Raw genomic sequence first — 14914 nt, forward strand, 5'->3', positions numbered from 1 at the left:
TGCACGGTTTCCACCAGTGAGATCGCTTCATTCGATGTGGACAAGACAGTGTGTTGACATCTAAGGTCCATAACAGATGGCGCGTGAAAAACAAGAAAACTCGTGAGCGGTACAAAAGGTGTTAAAGTTTAGTTTTGGTGAATTGATCTTTGCTTTTTTGTCCTTGACTAGTAGCTTTAGCCATTTAATGATAATTTTTCCTTGTGTTTATTGTATATTGAATTAATCCTTTTTATTGTATATTGAGTTCTTTCATTGTGATTTATTCCAAATGATGTTTTAACCATTTAAAAATGAACTTGCTTCCATGTTTAGCGTGTATACGATGAAGAAGTGGAGGAGCCGGTTCTCAAGGCTGAGGCAGAAAAGGGAGAACAGGTACTTGCATGACTCGCTCTTCCATGGAGTTGCTGGCTTAGAGATGAAAGTAGTGGAGACTTGTAAGGTGGCCGGTCGGGGGTGGATATTGGGGAAATGGGGAAGGCTGCTCCTGTCAGGCCAACAATTGAAGTCTTTTATTTCAGAAATTTAGTATGTTAAAAAATACATAGTAAAGTTCCAGCATTCCAGCTTAGAATGGAGCCCAGTTCAGCAGAGATTTTCTGTCAAGGGCCAGTTAGTAAATACTTTAGGTTTTGCTGGCCTCATTGGTCTCTGCCTCTTTTTTTTGTCTGTTTTCTTTTCATCCTTCTATTCCCTTTCTCTCCTCCCCTTAAAAAATATAAAAACCATTTTTACATTGAGGGCTACCCAGGAACAGGCCAGAGGCTGGGCTATAGATTGTAAGTTCTTTGAAGACTGTTTACCTGTCCTGTCAAGATGACTCCTTTGATTCTTACTCCTGCCAGTGAAAAACAACGGGAAGGTGATGCGGGATTAGTCCACACAGGCGCCTCCTAAGTGCTGCAGCATGTGGGTGAACGCGCATTAACTCGGGGACATTGCAGGGAGCTCATGACTAGGAGAAAGGCTCTGCCTTTAGGAGGTTACAGTCTTAGCTGGGGTGACAGGAGGTAGCATGTCAGAGCTGCATGACTGCTGCTTCAGAAGTTCAGATGCAAAAGAGCTCACCAAGGATGAGATGTTAGCTGGCTGAGAAAAGAAAAGCCAGGTTTTAGGACCATTTCAGCAAGAAAGAATGCCACAAGCTAAGGTTCTAAGTTAGGGAGTGTAGCTGGTATTTTGTGGACTCTTAGTGGAAAATACTGGAGGTCAGAAAGGAGGAAGGAAAGGTGGGGGCGGGTGGATGCTGGAGGGCTTCATAAGCCCCCTGGCTTCCTGTGTTCTTCCTGGGTCCTCACGTCATTGCCAAAGCCTAGACGCTAACGCTCTGACAGAAGTACCCTTCTCCTCCCACTCAGGAAAGCACAGTGCAGTGTGACCAAGTTTATTATAGGAGGCGTTTTGAATCAGCTCTAACTTATTTAGAAAATATAGATTATTTTCTGCTTTATCAGTAACTGTGACTTGTAGCATATGAAACTGTTGGACGGGGAAAGGATATTAGAAACCAGCTACAGTTCTCAGCCTTGTTTTAAATAAACAAGCCTTTACTAGTACTACTCTTAATAGAACTGTTTTTAATAGTACTCAAGGATTTGCTAACTCTTTAAATGCAATAGTATCCAGTTCCACCAAGACAGGGCTCAATTTTAAAGTGAAGGTATTCACTGAACTATTTTTTTAAAAAATATATATTTTATTGATTTTTTACAGAGAGGAGGGGAGGGGGATAGAGAGTTAGAAACATTGATGAGAGAGAAACGTCAATCAGCTGCCTCCTGCACACTCCCCACTGGGGATGTGCCCGCAACCAAGGTACATGTCCTTGACTGGAATCGAACTTGGGACCCTTCAGTCCACAGGCCGATGCTCTATCCATTAAGCCAAACCAGTTTGGGCTCAGTGAACTATTTTTAATTTAATTTTTTTTTTAAGTGTCACCTGCGGATATTTTTTCCCATTGATTTTTTTAGAGAGAGTGGTAGTGTGGGGGAGAGGGAGAGAAACATCGATGTAAGAGAGACACATTGATTGGTTGCCTCCTGACTAGGCTAGGGATCGAACCTGCAAGCCAGGTATGTGCCCTTGACTGGGAATCAAACCCGAGATCCTTTGGTGCATGGGCCGATGCTCTAACCACTTAGAACACTGGCCAGCGACACTATATTTATGTCACAAACATATGTTCACACCCTTAGTAAGAGTTAACCATTTACTAGTACCAAGCATACCAGAGTGGAAGAAAGGTGCAGCCAAAACAAAAAGCTAAATCAGAAACACTTCCATATTTAGATCAAAATGTCATTTCTCATAGGGTTTTCCCTTTGGCCCTCAAAACAATGCTGTATGGTTTGGTTCTTTCTATAATTATGTATCATCTTCTAGAATATTTGTGAAGAGGGGAAATGACACTGCATTTTTCCCCCCAATATTTCTCAAAATTGGTGACATAGTTGAGTGTATGAGGGAATGGTCATTGGGAGCTGCTACTGTAGGAAATGAAGACTGAACTGTTTTCAGCAGGTTGGTGCTTTACACAGACTTCAGGGCGGGTTGGGAAGCTGGTTCTAGGATGAGGAACAGGGTAAATGAGAGACAAAACTGACCCTCTCGGGGTTTGAAACAAATTTATTAAAGTAACTGCATTTGTCCAATTATTATTATTGTTATTTTTAAATATATTTTTATTGATTTCAGAGAAAGGGAGAGGGAGAGATGGAAACATCAATGATGAGAGAGAATCATTGATCGGCTGTCTCCTCACACCCCTTATTGTAGATGGAGCCCACAACTCAGGCATGTGCCCTGACCAGGAGTCCAACCTCTACCTCCTGGTTCATACCTTGACGCTCAACCACTGAGCCACTCTGGCTGGGCATTATTCTTATTTTTAATTGTCATTGAAAAATGACACCTCTGCGTGGAGTATTTTCTTCCAGGTCTTTACTCCTAAATTGTCCAAAGGACCATTGACCAAGGTTGAATCGAACCTGGGACCTTTCAGTCCGCAGGCCGACGCTCTATCCACTGAGCCAAACCGGTTTCGGCCATTATTCTTATTTTTAATTGTCATTGAAAAATGACACCTCTGGGTGGAGTATTTTCTTCCAGGTCTTTACTCCTAAATTGTCCAAAGGACCATTGACCAAGGTTAGTGGGCTACAGTTACGGTGAAGCTAAGTCTAGGGGCCCTTCTCTCCTCTAGTACCAGGGAAGCGAAGTGCCATTAACTGTTAGTGTGCTTTCACCTAACTTGTCTTGCTGAACCATCACACAGTAGGGCTTTTGTTTTCATAGGTGATGAATCTGGAGCCTTGAGGCCTTAGGTACTTCGATCCCTGTCCTGAAAGTGACAAACTTGAGATTTAAAACTTACTCCAAAGTCAGTGTCAAGGCATTCCTCAGAATCTGCCTTTTGGTAGCATTACGTCAGCCTTTCGAATGAAGATTTTTTTGGAGCATGAGTCTAGGGCTAGGCTTTAGAGAACATTCGTAGTGTTTTATTACGATGGAATCAGTATATTGAAGATCCACGCTGAACGGTATTTTTTTGTAGGAGAAGACCCGGGAACAGAAAGAAATAGATCTGATTCCTAAAGTTCGGGAGGCTGTGAACTACGGTTTACAAGTATTGGACAGTGCATTTGAGCAACTGGATATTAAAGCAGGAAACTCAGACTCTGAAGAAGATGATGCTAATGACCGGGTGGAGCTGATCCTCGAACCAAAGGTAAAGACATGCAGTTCAAGTACTTATTGTTGCACCTGTTGTGTTTTGGATACTTGAGCAAGTGAGCATGTGACTCAGCGTTCTTGTTTCGACTCCATCAGGAAAACTTGCTTTACAAGAGCATTGATTGAGCACTTACCTGCGTACAAGGCAGCATGCCACATTAGGGGATACGAAGTTTCAGGGCATGGTTCCTCCTCGCAAGATCCTTATTACAGCATTACCAGACTGTCGGGGAGAGGAGACATTTATGAGAGTCACCATCATAAGTGCCGTGAGAGAGAACTGATTTCTATGCTGGGAAAGTTAGGGTAAAGAAGAGACTTGAATTGTGTTTTGAAGAATGAGAAGAAGGCTCATGAAAGGTAGAGGTTGTTGTGAATTCTGTAGCTTGTGCTAAGGGAGACTGCAGAAGTGTTGAAGGCATTTGGGTTGTTTGCAGATTTTGGCCATTGTGGATAAAACTGCACGCTCATGAGCAGACTGTTAGCCCAATAGGTGTTTAGTGCTTTGCCATTACTTCCTCTGAGATTGTCAAAGGAGACAACTGGGCAATATCAGAAGGCTCAAGTAAACACAAAAAGTTGCTATATTGCTTTTGAGAGTCCTTGTGACATGCAAGTGTCTTACGAATTGAAAGGCTGCAAAACAAAACTCTTCTCTTGTCATTCATTTAGCTGCACTTTTTCTTTCAGTTTGAGCTTAGTGTCATACCAAGTCAGGGCTGATTCTTGCTTTCTTACTGTCGGGATTTAGAAGTTAGCAGTGGACCCTGGGAAATGTATTCCCTAACCACACTATTAGTTCCAAGTCCCACACAGGAGGACTTGGGAAGGCCTCCTAAGTCAGCGAACAGTGTGCCCAATTATCACTTTCTTTTTTAAAATTTTTATTTTTAATTTCAGAGAGGAAGGGAGAGGGGGAGAGAGAGAGAAAAACATCAGTGATGAGAGAGAATCATTGATCGGCTGCCTCCTGCATGCCCCCTACTGGGGATTAAACCCGCAACCGGTGCATATGCCCTTAACCAGAATTGAACCCGGGACCTTTCAGTCCACAGGCTGACGCTCTATCCACTGAGCCAAACTGGCTAGGGCCCAATTATCACTATCTTTTCTTTGCACTGAATTGATTGCTGTTGTATCTTTACCCTTTACATTAATCTTCCTAAACTCTTTGTTGTGTGAAGCATCAGAACTATTCTTTCTCCCTCATCCCTGGGTGTTTTCATAGGGAAGGATGTCATGGCCAACGGCCATGCCTCTCAGAGGACAAGTCAGCTTTCCTCCTGCAGTGGAGATGCGAGGTTGTCCTAGGGTGGAGTGCCTTCTTGTCCTTAAATTGTTAATGTGTGTGGTGGGTGGGTCTCCAGCATATATTATCATGTACACTGTCTCCTTCATTTCATTCTGACGTTTTATCATCTGGTCTTATTTTACCAGCTTCACTTTTCTGAGTTATACAGAGTGTATAATATCTGGGGGATATTATTATTCTCTTTTAAGTTTTTTTTTTCTCCCAGATAGGTTCACATCCATCTTAGACATATGTTCATTATGTTGACTATAGATATTTGCATATTTGTTGTTCTTTTTTTCCCTCTAGCCATGCTTCATGTGCTCTCCCCCAGCCTTCTCCTTGGCTCTCTGATGCAGTGTGAAGGAGGCCTCGAGTCCCTTTGTGCCTTGTTTGTGACCTGTTTGTCCATACTTCCTCCCTCAAACTGGGACATACCTACCTACCTTCTCATCCTATATAATAAAAGCCCAATATGCTAAATGTCCAGTCATCTATTCAACCAATCAAAGCATAATATGCTAATGATATGCTGAGGCCGCTCAGCTGCTCGCAATGATGTGCACTGAACACCAGGGGGCAGATAGTAGACCAGTAGGTTAGCTTGCTGCTGGGGTCTGGCCGATTGGGACTGAGCAAGATGGGCTGGACATGCCCTGGAGCCCTCCCACGGTCTCTCCCTCGCTGGCCAACCTCCCATGTCCCTCCCCGGCCCCAGTAGTGCACTGGTGGGATCCCTTGGCCTGGCCTTCGCCCTCTCGCAATCCAAGACCCCTCGGGGGATGTTGGAGAGTTAGTTTCGGCCCGATCCCGCAGGCTAGGTTGAGGGACCCCATTGGTGCACAAATTTGTGCACCAGGCCTCTAGTAGTCATTGAAAACCATTTGGGTGATTTCCTCAGTGTGCTTCTCTCCAGATTTAGGGCTCTTATTGAGGATTCTCAAGATCGATTGGTTGAGCCCTATCTGGTTTGGCTCAGTGGATAGACCGTTGGCCTGCGGACTGGAGGGTCCCAGGTTTGATTTTGGTTGAGGGCACATGCCTGGGTTGCAGGCTTGATCCCCAGTAGGGGAGCAGCTGATCAAGGATTCTCTCTCATCATTGATGTTTCTATCTATCTTCCTCTCCCTTCTTCTCTGAAATCAATAAAAACATAAAAGGTTGATTTTTTTGCTTACCAATGCTGCTTTTTTTGTTGCTGCTGTTAATCCTCACCCAAGGATATTTTTTCATTGATTTTTTTCTCAACCTGTGTGTCGCGACCCCTTGGGGGTCGAACAACCCTTTCACAGGGGTCGCCTAAGACCATCGGAAAACACATATATAATTACATATTGTTTTTGTGATTAATCACTATGCTTTAATTATGTTCAATTTGTAACAATGAAAATACATTCTGCATATCAGATATTTACATTACGATTCATAACAGTAGCAACATTACAGTTATGAAGTAGCAACGAAAATAATTTTATGGTTGGGGGTCACCACAACATGAGGAACTGTATTAAAGGGTCGCAGCATTAGGAAGGTTGAGAACCACTGGTTTAGAGAGAGAGTGGAAAGGAGAGAGAAACATTAATGTGAGAGAGACACATCGATTGGTTGCCTCCCGCACACACCCAACCAGGGTTGGGGATTGAACCTGCAACCCAGGTACATACCTTTGACCGGGCATCAAACCCGTGACCCTTCAGTGTGCAGAATGGTACTCTAACCACTGAGCAACCGGTCAGGGCTTTAATGGCTTATTTTCTATTATTTTTCACAGGATCTGTACATTGATCGTCCTTTACCTTATTTAATTGGGTCAAAGCTGTTCATGGAGCAAGAAGACGTAGGTCTTGGAGAACTATCCAGTGAAGGTATTCTTTGCACCAAATACTTTAGTAACTTTTAACATTTCTATCATTTTATTTTAAAATAATTTCAAACTTTACGTTAATGTTGTAAGAATAGTACCAGAACTCTCACATATCACACAGCTTTACCAGTTGTTAACATTTTGCCACATTTGTTTTATCTTTCTCTATGTATATACATACTATTTTTTTCTGAACCTGTTTGAGAGACAGCAAGCAGACATTATCGCTATCACTTCTGAATATTTCTGTGTATATTTTCTAAGAACAGGACATTCTCTTATACAGCCACACTATCATGAGCAAAGTCAGGACATTTCACTGGACATAATACTATTATCTAATCCTTGGTCACGTGCAAGTTTTGCTAGTTGTCCCCATGATGTCCTCTATGTCACTTCTTTCCTCTGATTTGGATCCAGGGTTGCTCGCTGCATTTAGTTGTAAAAAAAAAAAAAAAGCTTTGCTTTGCTTTTTATAACCATGACATCTTTGAAGAGTACAGGCTAGTTTTTTTCTTTATTTTTCATAATTTTTTTGTAATTAATAAGTATCTTGTGGGGAGATACTTTGAGGCTATATAAGTATTTCATTCCTCACTATAAGATACTTTTAATTCCAGTTAATGGTATAGCTAGTTTTTTTTGTTTTGTTTTTTTAAATATATTTTATTGATTTTTTACAGAGAGGAAGGGAGAGGGATAGAGAGTTAGAAACCTCAATGAGAGAGAAACATCGATCAGCTGCCTCCTGCACACCTCCTACTGGGGATGTGCCCACAACCAAGGTACATGCCCTTGACCGGAATCGAACCTGGGACCTTTCAGTCCGCAGGCTGATGCTCTATCCACTGAGCCAAACCGGTTAGGGCAGTATAGCTAGTTTTATAAGCATTTCTGTGATGCTGCTATATGGTGGTTTGTGATTTTGAGAAGAAACTAAGCACATTTTCTTACGAATATTTGTGATAACCTTATCTTTCTTCTAAACAGAAGGTTCAGTAGGCAGCAATCGTGGCAGCATTGTAGACAGCGAAGAAGAGAATGAAGAAGAGGTAAGGACTGTTCAGTGTGTCCAGGTCATGATTGGCAGGAGACTTAGGGTGTGTTTAGCAGGCTAAGTAAATAACATGTTTGTGAATTAGCAGTATGTCTTCATAAACCTTTCAACGGTGAGAGAAGCCATATTGTGAAGTTTTTTCCTTGGGATTGGATTTCATTTATGTCTTGTGAACAAAAACAAGGAAAACTGCTTTAATCCCTTTTACCATTTCTCTCCCTTCACCTCCCCACCAAATCCTCTTTATACTAATAATAGAGGCCCAGTGCACGAAATTCGTGCACTCTGGGGGTGGGGGTGTGGTCCCTCAGCTCGGCCTGCGCCCTTTCGCAGTCCAGGAGCTCTTGGGGGCAGTCAGACATCCTTATTACTGCTGCAGAGCGGGAAAGGCTCCCATCACTGCCGCTGCGATTGCCAGCCATGAGCCCAGCTCAGGGCTTCTGGCTGAGTGGCACGCCCCCTGTGGGAGCACACTGACCACCAGGGGAAGCTCCTGCATTGAGTGTCTGCCCCCTAGTGGTCAGTGTGCATCATAGCAACCGTTCATTCTGCCATTTGCTCGATTTGCATATTAGCCTTTTATTATATAGGAAATTTTGAAAGGGCAGCTTAGATATTTTGGTGGGATCTCTTTCTGACATACAGTCTTTGAGTAAGTTTTATCTTTGAATAATTTTAGGAAAAATGTACACTATTGAAACCTTTATTATAAAACCTTCTAGACCAGAGTAATGCTTAGAGTTAGCTGTGTTGTTGCCACTAGCATCTTCATATTCAGAGTGTAACCTGACTCTGCTCTAGGACCTCAGGGTCTGTGGATCTTGACCACTGTTGTAACTGGCTTTGTTCCTTTAGACAGAATATCCGTTATTGCAAAGGTTAGAGATGTTTGAGCGTAGATTTCTAAAAGGAGACGGCATTGTATGCATATACAATGTCTCCTCTCATCCTCTTCCCCTGCCCTCCTTCAGCCAGCCCTTCAAACAAAACACCTAACAGTGGGAAATGAGCTTTTCTTAAATAACCTCGCCGTAACTGATGGCTAAGGAGCTGAATCCTTTGCTTTTAGCCATCAATGCAAGCCTTTACTTAATTGCTGGTGGCAAACACTGATGTTCCCTTCTTGGGCCTGATGAAGTAGTTATCCTATTTAGAAGGGAATCTAGAGAATGGAGTATAAAAAGTAAAATAACACAAACCAATTTTGGATAATTTAGTTAATTAAATATGCAACTCTTACTTTAAATCCAGTGGATAGTGCAGATGGACATGAACAAATTGTTAGAGATGTTTTAATTAACCACAAAAAATTACATGTTGCCTGGAACAGCCCTACGCGATATTGTCAGCTATCCACCTCATGTAAACCTTGATGCTCAGGTGACCAGTATCAGTAGAGACTGAGTGTTGAGGAGCCCCAAAGACTTAGACCCGAAATTACTTCTGTGCTTCTAAGTAAAACCTCTATTAACAACAAAGCCTTTTTCCCCCTAAAGGAGTCAGAGGAAGATTTTGCCAATCATAGTGACAATGATCCAACCCAGGTAAGGCTCATATATTAAAGTGATTTTACTTTTCTAAGTTAATTGAAGCATACTAACTAGGTACTAAAATTACTTTTGAATGACTTATGAGAAAATAAGGATTTATTCATATTTACAACTAATTTTCCTTCAATAATTTCATGTTTTTAGGCTACTTCCATACATATGTATGCATATTTATATAATTTTACTTTATAGTTTTATCTTAATTTTTCTCAGAAAAAAAAGAAGCAAAAAACAAAATTGGGAAGCAGAACCTCTAAAAGATAGCCCGTTACCCAAACTGAATCCCTCTCTCCATTTTAAAATGTGAGACAGTATAACAGTAACAATAAGGCTCAAAAGAATCTTCTAATCTTACTGTGTTAATATCATTGTCTTAATTTTTTATATCCTGCCCTAGCCGGTTTGGCTCAGTGGATAGAGTGTCAGCCTGCAGACTGAAGGGTCCTGGGTTCAATTCAGGTCAAGGGCACGTATCTCAGTTGCAGGCTGCTCCCTGGCCTGGGCCCTGGTAGGGCTTCTGCAGGAAGCAACCAATCGATGTGTTTCTCTCACATTGATGTTTCTCTCTATTTTCCCCTCTCTTCCATTCTCTCTAAAAATCAATGGAAAAATATCCTCGGGTGAGGATTAAAAAAAGAAAAAAAAAAATTTTTTTTGTATCCTACTAAGGATGTATTCTTTGTGTCACATATACATAATTTATTTTCTGCTACTTTATATTAATAAGTTTTTCCTTGTACTTGTCACTTTAAATAGTCTTTGTAATTTGCTTTGTAAACTTCTATATACAGAAGTTGGCAAAACTAGGTTTATAGTTGTTTGTATGGGAAAAGACATGCAGGTTATGATTATTATAAGAGCTTTATTAACTACTAGAGGCTCAGTGCACAGATTTGTGCACGGGTGGGGTCCCTTAGCCTGGCCAGCGATCAGGGCCAATCAGCCGCTGGTCAGGGCTGGGGGGTGAGGGGCCCTGCGGGAGGTTGGCCGGCCTGGGGGAGGGACCGGGGGAGGTTGGCTGTGGGAGTGCACTAACCACCAGGGGGCAGCTCCTGCATTGAGCATCTGCCCCCTGGTGGTCAGCATGCATCATAGCTACTGGCCGGTTGTCTGGTCATAAAGGTCGCTTAGGCTTTTATATATAGAGATGTGTTTCATGTACTCAAAACTGTCAACCTATTTTTGCCACCCCTGTATATGTGTGTGTAAATTTTTTAATCTACACCTGAGGACATGCTTAGAGAGAGGAGAGAGAGAGAGAGAGAGAGAGAGAGAGAGAGAGAGAGAGAGAGAAGCACCCATTAAGAGAGAAACATGGATTGGTTGAGTTCCATACCCAGGTATGTGCCCTGACTTGGAAGCAAACCTGGTGCACAGGATGGCACTCAACCAGCTGAACCACTCAGGCCAGGCTAAACTTCTGTTGTTCTTTTAAAATATATTTTTATTATTGATTTCAGAGAGGAAGAAAGAGGGAGAGAGAGAGAGAAACATCAATGATTTAGAGAGACTCTTAGATTGGCTGCCTCCTGCATGCCCCACAACCTGGGCATGTGCCCTGACTGGGAATTGAACCGTGGTTCATAGGTAGATGCTCAACCACTGAGCCACGTCAGTCAGGCTAAACTATATTTTTAAGCACACTAATATATGATGCTGTCATAGTCTCTAAATGTATATGGAAAATGGCTTATTTTTAGGATTTTATTTTTGAGATAATGATGTATTCAGTATTTTCATACAGAAAGCTCCTTTGCTTATGTGAATTGCTTTCTTAGGCATAAGGTTGTATAGAGTTATACTAAAGACTCTCGATATTTACAATCAGATGGACATTCCAAGTTACAGATCCTGCATAATGATTTTCCTACAATCTCCTCAGCACAGGGGTTACGAGTTCTGCTACTATGATATATGTACGGTGGTATATAGAGATTGTCCCAATTTGCATTTGTTTCCTAATTGGGAAATATATATTTTTTGTTAATCCTCACCCGGGGATATTTTTCCATTGATTTTTTAGGGAGAGAGAAAGACAGAGAGAAACATCAATGTGAGAGAAACACATTGATTGGTTGCCTCCTGCATGAGCCCTGACCGGGGCCTGGTCCGGGGAGAAGCCTACAACTGAAGTATGTGCCCTTGATGGGAATCGAACCTGGTACCCTTTTGTCCGCAGGCCGACTCTCTAGCCACTGAGCCAAACCGGCTAAGGCTCATTGATTTTTAGAGAGAGTGGAAGGGTGTAGGAAAGGGGGAAGAGAGGGAGGGAGGGAGGGAGGAAGGAAGGAAGAAAAAAGAGAGAGAGAGAGAAAGAAAGATGTTGATTGGTTGCCTCCTGCCCGCTCCCCGACAAGGGGGGGCGGGGAATTGAACCTGTATTGTAACCCATGTACATGCTATGGATTAGGAATTGAACCGGGCTGATGCTCTAACCTTTGACCATCACTGGCCAGGGTGGGAAATATTTGTTTATAAAAATTTTCAGCTGTCAATTGAAGGATTTAGTACTTATTGGTTGGTACTTGTATTTTCCCAGTTGTATGTGGCTAATCTCTATAGTTTTAATAACTCCAATTTTTTTCTGTGGAATTTGCCATTAAGATCTGTAAATTCAGACAGTTTTTCAAACAATACAATATAGTGATTAAAAGCATTGGCTTACCATTTGTTCGTATTGTTAAAGATGGACTATTTTTGTGTGCCACAGTTAACCTCAGAATTCTAAAGATTTTTAGCATGGTGCCTGGCATTTTTAAAAAATTTTTATTTTTATTTTTTAGTAACTAGATTACTGTTTTTTATTCACCAAATGCTTGCAGATGCAAAGTAGAAAGAATATATAATTAATTTGAACTAATTTAAACATTAGACATTCTTTAAAAACAATTATACCAGTGGCTGCTTTTTAAAAAGAAATATATTTTTTATTGGTTTCAGAGAGGAAGGGAGAGGGAGAGAGAGATAGAAACATCAATAATGAGAGAGACATTGATCAGCTGCCTCCTGCACATCTTACAAACCTGCAATCTGGGTATGTGCCCTGACCGGGAATCGAACCATGACCTCCTGGTTCATAGGTCGATGCTCAACTGCTGAGCCACACTGGTCGGTCACCAGTGGCTGCTTTTATAAAATTTAGAGCTTCACAGATAAAGCTTAGTTTGAGCCCTCCAGTCTTCATCCTCTCACATCCTTCAGAGGTAACTGGTGTTATGATCTGGCAGTGTATATATCCAAGTGTTTTTCTTTGTTTTTACAAGTATACCTGTGCCCGTGCAGATGGCGTAGGGGTGAGGGGGTTGCAGAGTATCATACTGGGTTTATCATTCAGAGTTTTTGCACTTGATTCCTTGGATAGCTCTTCAATTGTTACAAATTATCCTTTTAGTAATTTTTTTTTTAATCTGTGACTTTGTTTTTAATTATCTTAAGCCTTATAATGACATGATTTATCATTTTGTGTTGATGATCTATTCTCTACTTTAATCCTAGTGAGCTGGCAAAAAGCACCATTACCAATCACACACATCTATTGTCAGTGAATAGCTATTCAAGACAATCCTGAGGGGGGTGAGGGGGGACAATGGGGGGTTACGGACACATATATAATACCTTAACCAATAAAGAAAAAAAAAAAGACAATCCTGAATTATAACTTAGTCTGACTTAAAGAATTCACAGAAGTTTGCTACTATACCTTGTCACGCTGAATTTTAAAAGCATCTGACCTTAAAGGTTATCTATGAAACGTAGAAGTGTTAAATACTCTTTATTTGTTATTATACAGAAACCACACTAAAATGCCTTTCATTCAGTAAAAGGCAACAATTTAGATACATGGAATTTTATTAAATTGGCATAGTTGGGACCAAAGAGATAAAATGGTCACTGCCAGCTTACCTGCCGCCCTTCCTTTTAACAGGCCGATGAACACAACTTGGAACACAAGCAAGTCTTGCAGGTCTAAGAGACAGTGAAGGGCTTTCCTCAGAATGTAAACATATTCACACAGCCAGTCATAGAAATCTAAATGTAAGCCAGTCTCCTGCAGGTTCTGAGATGGCACTCACCACCTCTGTGAAAAGTTGAACACTAGGAATCAAGTCCAATCATATTTTTAGAAGGAAGGACAATGACAGGGTTTGCTGAACCCAAAATTATCACCAAAGCTCAAAAAGCTGGCCATATTTATTTAACCACAAGCCAATCTCATTTAAATCAGGACTGCCCGGAAGAAATGCTCTATTAGCCATTCATGCTCTGAATTCTGGTGTAGGAAGGCAATTTAAATATGGTACACATAAAAAAAAGTCATGAGACCTTTGTCACAAACAAGGCCATGGCCAGCTATTACTCATGAGTAGCTTTTTTGAGATAAGCTATCAAGTCTGTCCTTTCTGCACTCTTCTCAAGGCCAGCGAAGAGCATTTTTGTTCCAGGGATGTACTTCTTAGGATTCTCCAAATGCTCCATCAGTGTAGCCTCTCCCCAGGTGATACCTTTGTTCTTGTTGGCATCCGTGTAAGAAAATCCAGGGGCCTGACCTGTCTTTCGCCCAAAGAGACCATGGAGATTTGGCCCAGTCCTGTGCTTGCCTCCCTTCTCCACAGTATGGCACTGGGCACACTTCTGAACCAAAATCTTCTTGCCCTCCTTCTCAACACCTATTTTAAAATCGCTCGTTAGTCGCGCGCGACACGGATATTCCCACTCGCAAGCCAGATGTCCGGCTCTCTAACTCCTCCTTAGCTGGGCCACCTTGCCCAGAAACTCAACTTCTCTGAGCCTCAGCGAGTATTAGTATTCTTATTAAGATGGGATGATACTGATTTAGTTTAATCATTTCTCTAGTGATGGATATTTTTAATATCTCATGTTACTATTCTTGTGCTAAAAATAAATGTGTATTATTTGTTCTAGCACATGTACTGCTTCATAATTCTTGCTGCATTTAATGATGAACTTACTTTGCCAAAAAGCTAAGTAGCAGTATCTCTTTTTCAGCTCGGTGACCTTATCTAACAATTCTAATCTGGTGGTTTATACTACTCGCACACTGCACAAATGAGTGATGAAGAAGAGGATGATGATGGCTGTGACATTTTCGCTGACTCTGAGAAGGAGGAGGAAGATATTGAGGACATTGAAGAGAATCCTAGACCTGTAAGAAAATATGGTTGCTACCTCTTGGCAAGGTTTAGAAGTAGTACCTAAGCCTCATTCCTTGTATTGTGTTTATATTTGTAACCATCTTATTTTACATCATATTTGTATTTTCAATTACACTTTTAAAAATAATGGTTGAACATCTCAGGTTACCTAGCCAGTATCACTTTCTGTTTCAAATGTTACAGTTTTACAAGTCAGATCATTTAAAATATATTCATTTCCAGAGTTTTAAGACCCTAATA

General features: G+C 41.4%; 2 protein-coding genes across 2 annotated transcripts in view; one reads left to right on the forward strand and one right to left on the reverse strand.

Moving 5' to 3' along the window:
* The window catches only part of FAM21C (family with sequence similarity 21, member C), a gene marked incomplete at its 5' end in the record, with an annotated part of 93017 nt that overhangs the window by 26438 nt on the left and 51665 nt on the right, over window positions 1-14914 (forward strand). The window contains 6 exons of the mRNA XM_005856588.2: window positions 316-378; window positions 3560-3733; window positions 6801-6894; window positions 7884-7945; window positions 9447-9494; window positions 14556-14666. Coding sequence (XP_005856650.1) covers window positions 316-378; window positions 3560-3733; window positions 6801-6894; window positions 7884-7945; window positions 9447-9494; window positions 14556-14666 — 552 coding nt within the window. The remainder of the gene's footprint in view (window positions 1-315; window positions 379-3559; window positions 3734-6800; window positions 6895-7883; window positions 7946-9446; window positions 9495-14555; window positions 14667-14914) is intronic.
* LOC102248856 (cytochrome c-like) lies at window positions 13823-14228 on the reverse strand (the record flags this gene model as incomplete). The annotated part of the gene is made up of 1 exon (XM_014537473.1): window positions 13823-14228. A coding segment is annotated over one exon (375 nt), but the record flags the coding sequence as incomplete, so codon positions are not given.

This window comes from Myotis brandtii, unplaced genomic scaffold (assembly GCF_000412655.1).
Source record: "Myotis brandtii unplaced genomic scaffold, ASM41265v1 scaffold1032, whole genome shotgun sequence".
Lineage (NCBI taxonomy): Eukaryota > Metazoa > Chordata > Mammalia > Chiroptera > Vespertilionidae > Myotis > Myotis brandtii.